The 9,842-nt window shown below is 39.4% G+C and overlaps 2 protein-coding genes across 2 annotated transcripts; both read right to left on the bottom strand.

Annotated features, from left to right (window-relative positions):
* Positions 1 to 586: 586 nt before the first annotated feature.
* Positions 587 to 5,638, bottom strand: toporsa (topoisomerase I binding, arginine/serine-rich a). Its single transcript, XM_071503349.1, has 2 exons — positions 5,443 to 5,638; positions 587 to 3,612 (listed from the first exon to the last, which is right to left on the bottom strand). Exon 2 carries the CDS (start codon positions 3,607 to 3,609, stop codon positions 1,171 to 1,173), a length of 2,439 nt encoding a protein of 812 aa, XP_071359450.1. The 5' UTR covers positions 3,610 to 3,612; positions 5,443 to 5,638; the 3' UTR covers positions 587 to 1,170.
* Positions 5,639 to 7,238: 1,600 nt separating this feature from the next.
* On the bottom strand, positions 7,239 to 9,729 carry ndufb6 (NADH:ubiquinone oxidoreductase subunit B). The gene is made up of 4 exons (XM_071503351.1): positions 9,464 to 9,729; positions 8,110 to 8,202; positions 7,638 to 7,682; positions 7,239 to 7,385 (listed from the first exon to the last, which is right to left on the bottom strand). Exons 1-4 carry the CDS (start codon positions 9,641 to 9,643, stop codon positions 7,320 to 7,322), a joined length of 384 nt encoding a protein of 127 aa, XP_071359452.1. The 5' UTR covers positions 9,644 to 9,729; the 3' UTR covers positions 7,239 to 7,319.
* Between the last annotated feature and the right edge of the window lie 113 nt (positions 9,730 to 9,842).

Raw genomic sequence — 9,842 nt, 5'->3', positions numbered from 1 at the left:
ATAAGACACAATCAAGCAGGTTGCGTATTCTCTCAAAAAACTATGCTGTGCATAATCATCTTCAGTGTTGTGAAGTTGTCTGCCACGGCATATTTGTCATTCAGGATCTTAGTTGCCTTTTATAAGAATCAGGGTTGCAGCTTTCTCATTTTCTTTATCAATTAATCTGTTGATTAGGCCTGTTATAATTCTCCTCTACCTAGGATGACATTTTCAAATGTCTTGTCTGATCAACAGACCAAAACCCAAAGATATTCAGTTCACCATATTGTATGACAAAGCAGCAAATCCTCATATTTGAGAGCTTGTAAAATTAAAATGTTGTGCATTTTTGCTGAAAAACCTGTTCCAAGTTTCTGATAATCAAAATAGTTGCCATTGTTTTTGCTGTTGATCGGCCCATCAATTAATCGGCTTATCGTGCCTAATTGGAACATAATGTTATTTTCCAAGGCTTTACTGCCAAAATGTAAGCATGTTTACACTATTGTGTAACAAATATCCGGGCGAACTATAATTAAAAGGACCGTGACTCACTCAGTCATACGTGAAATAAACACAAAAACAACATTAACAAAATTACACACACCGTTGATCATTACAATTTATTTTTAAATAAAATTCAATACAAAAGAGTCTGCAGATAATAAGTTCCACTCCATGAGCAGAAGGTAAAAATTGTTTTGTCTCAAGAATATAGCTGAATTATGATACGAAAAAAACAATCACTATACTCAACATCATCCCTGAGAGCACTTTGGAAATGAAACACATCCATTAAAGAAAATGAATTTCCAGAATAAGAATTGACACTTAAAGAATGAGACTCAATATTCCAATATTCTTCAGTTCTGCCTTGTTTAATAGTGGCATGTTGCACTTAAAATATCATTGTTTTAGGTGGGAGTTAACACAATAAAACACTGAAACTTAAACAGTCTTTTATCCAATCAGCATCTCTCTCCAGTTCAACTCAGATATCATCATATGCTAGAGTCCAATGAGCAGTCACTGTAGAAAACAACTGTGGTATTTAAGGGATATGAGTATGCACCATATCCTTCCAACATGTTGAACATTGTTTTGATCTAAAATAATGCTCGCAGGTATTAGCAGCTGAGAGCTTATCCATCAGTTCCAATCACACAGAGCAGGAATCTTGACTTCAAACTACATCAGAGTGGGAAGAATGGCAGCGTCTACTGTTTCATCTGTGGTGCTGTCAATAGGGTTGTCCTTATTAGTGCTGCTGGCCTGGGTGACACTGTCATTAGCAAAAGAATCACTGTCACTGTCAATGGTGATGACAGTGGGTGAGTGCTTCTCTGTGCGCTCATTACTCTTGTGCCTTTTGCTTTTCTTCTTGTGTTTCTTCTTTTTCTTATGGTGGCGTTTGCTTTGTTCATTTGAGTTTTCCTCATTGATGAGCTCCACACTGAGGCTCCTGCTAGTCTTTCTTGACCTCTCTTTGGATTTTTTACGATGCTTCTCTTTGCTCTTTTTCTTGTGTTTTGTTAATAGTGTGGCGGAGTCACCATCGTGATATGATTTGGAAAGTGTGTTTTTGGACGGTTCCTCCAAATGTCTTGTTTTGTATTTCCTCTTTCCACCAGGCTTGTCATGGTGGGGTCTCCTTTTTGCTGAAGGGGAGCGACTGCTGGATAAAGATCGAGAACACCTCCTGTCCCGTCTCCGTGAGTCTCTGCTGTGGCTCCTGGAGCGAGAGTGCGAGTGCCTATCTGAGTACTTGCGACTACTGTAATAGTAGGACCGCCTCTCTGTATAATGAGTCCCACTGTCATTTCTCTCTTGGCTGTAACGTCTATACGACTGATAGCTCTGATAGCTGTCCCTCCTTTTATAACTACTGTCACATTTAGAGAACAAGTCTCTGCTGCTGAAGTTAGAATAATCTCTTTCCCTGGATAGAGCGCTGACATTGCTGTGGGAGATTGGCGGGCTCCTGCTAGAGTGCCTGTGCTCTCTACTTCTTGACCTCCTCCTTCTCCTATGGTCTCTGTCCTTTGACCAGTACTTCTCCCTAGATCTCTCATTACCATCAAAACCTCGATCTGTCTCTTTTCTGTCTGACTTACTAGATGTCTTGTGTCTGCCAGATGTCGTAGAGCTACATCTTTCTTTGAAATCAGACTGATAATATTGGTCTGTTTCTACATTTTCTGATCGTCCAGCACCACTTGGATCGCTACTCTGTGAAGCTGGAGGACTAAGACTGGGGAAGCGGATGTGTTGAGGTAAAAGAGGCACTTCCTTAGTATCTTCACTGCCAGACTCATCAGAATTAGAGGAGAGCTGGACCAGCTCAGGAGTCCTCTCTGCTGTTGGCTTGACAAAACCTACAATGACACAGTCATCGCTATCAGAAAGACACTCTTCGTTGTTAACTTCACCCTGAGTCATGTTTGTTTGGTTATGGGGACTCATTTGCTGTGGAGAAGCCCCAAACTCTTGTGACTCCTCCTCTAAGCTGCTGTCTGAATCTGAGTTGATGACTGACAGACGCTCTGCCCTGCTCTGCTCTGCTGTCGTAGAATATGATGGCCCAGGTGTCTCATCATCCCACATTGATTGACTCAGATTAGACATGGAGTCTCGAGAGGGGTCCAACTCCACATAGTGTTCCTCATCCTCTGAAATAGCTATTACAGATGAGTTGGAGCTGCTGTCTTCATTTGAGGAAGGGGCTGGGCAGTCGTAGACAGCATGCTGGTCATACGCCTCCATATTGAAGGGGGACTTTGCAAAGCTGATGAACTCATGCAGAAAGTGCTCTGTGCGCCCCTGGATGAACGGCCTGAGCTCTTCCTGAATAGCTCCATCCTCCATGTCAAAACGTGTTAAGCGTGACATGATGATGTGCTGAACTATGTTTACCAAAGAGCCATGGGATCCATACAACACAATGAGTTCTCTTTTTAGCCAGGGGATCAGTCTATGTAGGCAGGCAGGATTTCTTCGGTAGAACTCAGCTGAGGTGTCTCGTGAGCGGCCGCCATCCCGAACTGTCCGAACCCTAACCCCTTGTCGGTACAGTTCCCTCCTGAAGTTTATCATTTCCTGCTCTCTGACACTGTTCACTGCCCTGCCTTCACTCGCAGCTCTCCTCTTGGCTGCCAGTCTCATCATCATGCGCCGGATGTAACGGTCCTGCAGCTGCTGGTGAGTGTTTGTTGAGGCTTCGAACATTACACCATTGTCTGGAGGTGGAGAGGTCCTTCCATGCATCTGTCGATGGACTCCGGTAAGAGTGGTGCGGTATCGAAACCGTACCCCCCCAAAAGTCCCAAAGGAGCCATTATTTATGGGCTGCAAGTCATACTTCTTAAAGTCTTGTTCTGATTTTATACTGTGATAGATTGAATTAAATGGCTGTTTGCATAGAGGGCACTCTGCTTTGTTCTTGGACCATTCATGAATACAACGGAAACAGAACTTGTGCAGGCAGAGGTCCAGGTATGAAATGTTGTTAAATATGTCCAAACAGATGGGACACTTGGAGTCTGGCGACACCTCTGCAGACGATGCTTCAGAGGTCTTCCTTCTGCCACTCTTCTGGCTCTGCTGCAGGGCAATCTTTATTGCCGACATGATCTGACATAATAAAAAATAAAGGTTAAAATAATTCTTAAATTGGAAATGTATACATTTACTAAGAATGGTAAGGCATCCATAGAGTAAATTGTTAAGTTCTTCAGAGGTGCTGCAGTTAAGTATAAAATCAGACCTTTAAAGTTAAGAAGCTCAATTTTACAATTAACCCTTCTAAAGAACAAAATACATTTCATGTAATTTATATGCACCGGATTCATAAGGAAACTTAAAAGCCTGTATACTGTACAGAAAACATCACTGAATGAGCCACATTAAACTGTACGTTAATTTTCTGATTACGTCTCAGTGTGCAGACCGTTCAGCTGCCTAAAGTATCAGCTTTGAAGTTGTAGCAAAAACAAAAAAGGAAATAAAAGCCAGTTTTCTTTACATCAATTTCAATCATACACTCTGTGGTCACTTTATTAGGTATAGCTGTACAATTCAATGTAATTCAATGCAATAGATGGGCCAAAAACATTTAGGAAGATTATAACGTTCAGTTGTTGGCACTGTCACTGTCAGAGGTCATAGTTGGTGGTGGTGTTGTACTGGACTGCATTACATTGATGTGTCTCTAATACTCTGCCCCCCTCATGCATATCTTAGGGAGAAAAAAATTACACACCTGCCTATATGATGTAGTCAAGTAAAACACCACCTTTTAATATGAACTCAGTAATAAACACATGTTACTTGACATATTTCCAACAATGATTACGAAAACTGAACTGTAGGCTGTTGTATTGAACCACAATAGATTGTACCAGTGAACCTAATGAAGTGGCTACTGAATGTAAATCATAGTGGAGGATTAATGTACTGGCGTTTTTGACATTTTCTCATCCAGATATTCTTGTCATTGAGAAAAAAATATTTTCTTAATATCATAAAGAGAAGGCTATGACCTGCTCTATTTGAAATGTGCCTTGAGATAACTTCTGTTGTGGATTGGCGCTATATAAATTATAATGACTTGATTCCCATTTTAAGAAAAGAACGAAATATGATTTCAATATGATATGATTCCACAGAAATCTTTTTTACACAATATACTCTGGTGGTGTAATATATTTATCAACTTCCTCTAAATGTGAAGACAAACAGAAATACATGTCTGCGCCAATCACCACACACACACACACACACACACACACACACTCAAAAACATGATCCTACTCAGCATAATCACAGAAAAACTGTCATTAAAACATCAAAAAACAACACAACTTTAGGAATAACGAGAAAATGATCTTGTTTTAGCAATATTAAGTGGTTTAAATGCGAGAGAGAGCGACAGCGTAATGGTATGACAGTTGATAATTGTACAACTGCTATGACTGTCCAACATCAGGTCTAATTGTGCTGTACATATTACATATTACTACCCTATAAATACCTCAATCACCTATCGCTAATCTTGATACACATTTCACCATTTAAAGAAACACAGCGGAACACGATTGATATCAAATCTATGCTTGTTTTATCTCTTTCCCCACCTTCGATTGTGTTGTTGTTTTCGGTTAGTTAGCTTAGCAGGTTAGGCTAGAACCGTACGAAGTGTCGCCAGTTTGTGGGCTTCTCCCACAGACGAGAGTAGTGTCGCCAAACTGTTGGAAATACGTCGATTTAAGTGCTGACATTAAATTAACGACCCTAAAAGTATTTTTGACAGAAACACACAGACGCTACCAATTATCAAAACCACAGACTCTTGTTTACGAACAGACTGACTTGGTTAGCTAAACTTAGCAAGATAGCTAAGTAAGCTGAAATGCTATCTAGCTAGTTAGCTAGGACGTTTGAAAAAAGTTGTGTAATATTCACCTTTGACGTCCTCAAACACGTATACAGTTGACTGTTAGTTAGTTCTCCCTGCCTCGTAGAGAAACATCCATTTCTACATGATGGTCATTTCTGTAAAACTGTTTACAAGCCTCGACAGTCTGGCTTTGAAACACTCCCTTCACATCATAACCTAGCGTACATGTATTTTTTTAATTCAACATGCCACTTCCGCCCTTCAGAATAAAAGCGACATCTTTGCATTTTGATCAAATACCAAAAATTGTTTTTACACAGAAAAATCAAATCATAAAAGTAAAAAATATTTACGTTATTTTTATTTTTTAATTATTAATGGCAGTTCTGCAATATACTTGCTGGACTGTTACCCGTATAAGCACACATTCCGGTAGGTAGGCCTCCTTTTTATGCCTCAGCACTATTATTAGCATTATGTGTTTTCGGGTTGTCCATCTGTCCATCCCATTCTTGTGAACGCGATATCTCAGTAACGCCTTGACGGAACTTCTTTCATTAGGACTCAAGGATGATTAGCCTTTGGTTGTCAAAGCCGAAGGTCAAAGGTCAAGGTCATTGTGACTCACGAATTTATACACAACTTTTGACACAATTTAACCCAAATGTCAATAAGGATAAAATCCAAATGGTCAAAGGTCAACTTGACTGTGACATCATAATGTTCTGCAAAAACACTTCTGGCCATTACTTATTGCTGTAGCTCAGGAAGGGGAGATCGTCACCTTATGTTCTGCAACTTGGCTTGTTGACAGAGGCATGCAACCTGGAGGCAGTAATTCTTGTTTATGTTTTATGATACCACATACCGTACACCCAGTGATCAGTTGCAGTCTGTGCAGTTTAATGCAACAGTACTGAATCTTACCTTCATGGTTTCAGTTTGTGTTGAAACTGTTTCAGAGAAGTGTTGATTCAAATAGATGATCATTTTGAAAGATGTAGATTGTAATTCTCTGTTATTTAGCAGATCTTCACCAATATGAATAGGAAAGACAAAACAATAGAAACACCTGTCCCTATAATGCAACACAGTTTGACAGTAACATAAACTGCATCTTCAAAAATAACTATAAAGTTGAAACACCTCTCTGAAACAATTTCAACAAAAAAGAACATAAAGACTGTAAATAAGGGAGGAATTAATGAGGATTTAATGCTGCAACAGACAACATTAGTTTTAGCTAAGTCTACCGAATAAACTGCCAACTGAGTGTACACTTGGGTTGGCAAACCTGTTCAGTAACAATCTATAGCATATCTGAAACATCTTTGGAGTCATATCAGAATAAAAGCAATGGCAGCTGAATTTCAAAGTCAAAATTCAACACAGTTCAACATCAGTTCATGTTTTTATGAGTATTATGCTATCCTCACCTCCTGGAAATCCAGTGCATTTTAAGTAGCTACCTAATGCTGTACCAGATTTGATTAAAAAAAAAACTTAAATTCAATGCCAGTGTAAAATTTTGAACAATTTCACCTATCTTGCTCTCCAGAAAATACTGTAAATTGATTTTCTACTTCGAACTGACATCTATTAGTTTATAGTTTATTTGTTTGAGTGCCTTTTCCTCGCATTACCAAAGCGGAGTAATGTGTTATCAGAATGTGATTTACTGTGCCCTACTAAGGCTGAGTTTACAAACATTTTCTTCTCTAAACTGACAAGACATGCCATTTTTTTCAAAGAACAACTACAGCGTCTTACTGTAAGAGCTTCAAAAACATCCATTAATAACCCCCCACTCTAATATGTCCCTATTTACATTAATTTGTCAAATCAGATTCATATTCATCAATGATGTGACGATGTAGTATTTATTGGCATATACACAGTTTTTACAACAGAAACTCAGGGAAACTATTGAAATATTTCAACTTCAGTGATGACCATGGGTCTCAGGGAGCTCTGGAACAACTTCCCCTGTTTCCAGAATGGTGTCACCCTAAACACAAAATCAAGAACAAAAATGTTAAGGAAAAAAAACCTCTTTTCCTAAATCAAGACATCTCAGAGAGCAGATCTTCCAGGCCTATGTCAGAACATCTCGGGCAGAGATCTGCTTCCATGAGATCAGACGGTGGGGCTATCAGATCTAGCAATGACTGGTAAAGCAAGCTCATATGCTGGTGTACAAAAAGAAGGATGATAATGATTATCATCCTTCATCATGATAATGATATAGATTGATACTTACTGGGAAAAGCTTGGGTTTTACTTCCACAATACCATATGGCCTATGCTGTGGGACACAATGACATTGTTATTTAGTATGCTTACTGATCAGTCCATTTATAAACTGAAGCTGGCACAGCATAAATTGAGTAATGTTATGATGAACATGGAATAAAGTTAATGCTGCATATCATCATTCTGTGTGTGTTGAATTCTGTATCATGGCTCTCATCAATTTCCTGTAATTATTCAGGAACTTACATGTGCAAGAGAAATGCTCATGAAGGCCGTACACATCAATAGTGAAATCAGCCAGTCAGTGGCTATTCAGAAACTCATAACTGTAGCCCTGCTTGTTAAGCAATAAAGTTATGTTCAATATCATAACATGTGATAGCCACTATTCAGTTAACTCCTCATTTGTTTACCACCCTGGCCAATTCATAGCGCAATACAACATCACAAATCATGTTAAAACACTTCTGTTAACTTACAGCAACATTGTATTTCACGTAGTAGTGAGCAATCCAAGCAGGTATCAACAGCCGTGTTAATGTGAAAACTCCACCTCTATATACTTTGTAGGTCTGTAAGGAGATAAACAAATACACATAAACAAAGAGAAGTAAACAATGGATCCTGTTGCTTATCCTGATTGCTCCAAACAGATAATACATTTAATCTGGAGCTTGTTTTCTCACTCAAAGTAAAATATGTATGCATGATAGTAATAACGTTAACGTTGGTTCTGGTCTATTTAACCCAACATGCACAACACCAGGACCCTGAAACCAAAGCTGCAAAATGGAATTCAGACATCAGTTGTTTTATTATTAACATCTGTGATTTTTCTACTGTGACCCATCAAAACATCTGCTGTGAAAAAGGTCTATCGGTCTAGCCTGCAGTCCAAAACTCAACAACATCTAATTTAGGATGATTTAAAAAAAAAAAAAAAAAAAAAAAAAAAAGAGAGAATAGGAGCAAACCCTCACCTTTGAAAAGCAGGACTCAGAGAATATTAGTTATTTTAGCATGATAAATAACTTAAACTGAGAGGCAACGGATAGAGGGAGCCATAGATTGTACAAACTGCAATACTAGTTAGCTGTATATATATATAAAATCAGCTTTACCCATTTATTAACTAATTATCACTAAAGTTGTTGACTCATTTTCTGTAGACTGACTAAAAGATTGACTCTTTCTGTATCTTCTCAACTTAAATTTCGATTGTGTCTGTTTCTCCTCTGAAGATAAACTAAGGAAGACGCTTATAACAGAATATAAACTTAAGATGATCTTTGCACTAAATGATAATTCAATCAGAAACAGAGCTAGCTATTTTTTTATTTTCATATACATGTCATGAAATAAAGGTCACCCGTTTGCCTGCACGGAAAAAAGAGAAAGAGACATGTTTTAGCAACTGCATTATCCCTGCTTAGTGCTGCCCCCTCTTTCTTACTCTGTATGAAAAACAATGTCAAATCTCAGCAGATGTAACTGCAGAATATAACACTGTTAAAACCTTTTCCATAATAAATGGTCATAAGTTATTCATTTTGAAAAAGGGGTTAAGGCCAATGTCTATGTGTCTTTACTCAGCCACACACACGCCTGTGAAGTGGAGAAAGCTAACCTCAAGATGCTTCACCATTTTGGAGGCGAGTGAACAGTGATCTGTGCCGTAGCTAACTCTGGCTTTCATAACACTCGCAGTTACATTATGAAAACTGTTCCGCTTGCTTCCTATTATTTTGCACGTCAACTGTTATCGTTAACTGCTATCACAGGTGGATGTTTTGCTAGCTAGCGTTAGCTCTTGTTAGCCGTGTGAGGACTCACGTAAATCCTCCACAGGCTCTTGGGCTCCAGAAAGCCAGCCCAGAACCTGGCGACGGGGCCGGGGGGCTTGGCCTGCACCACGGGCTCCCTCGGGCTGAGCTCCTGGTCCTTCAGCCACTGCCTGCGAAGCTTTGTGAGCTGCTCGAAGCGGAGCTTCTCGTCCGCTGTGTACCCGGACATTGCTTATTTGTGGATGTTCAACCTCAAAAGACCTACAAATGACACCATGGAGGACACTTCCCTTTGCTGACAAGCGAAGGAGACCGAGAAGAGGAACCGAGGCCCAGGTTGAACAGTCGGACAAATTCTAGTGCGACACCAAGAGGACTGGAAGCTGCACGGCATGATATTTATGTTGTAATGCAGTTATGAAACTAAT

This window comes from Trachinotus anak, unplaced genomic scaffold (assembly GCF_046630095.1).
Source record: "Trachinotus anak isolate AG129_WGS33_773 ecotype Australia unplaced genomic scaffold, CSIRO_AGI_Tana_v1 ptg000019l, whole genome shotgun sequence".
NCBI classification, from domain to species: Eukaryota; Metazoa; Chordata; class Actinopteri; order Carangiformes; family Carangidae; genus Trachinotus; species Trachinotus anak.
This window is presented reverse-complemented; position numbering and strand designations above follow the sequence as displayed.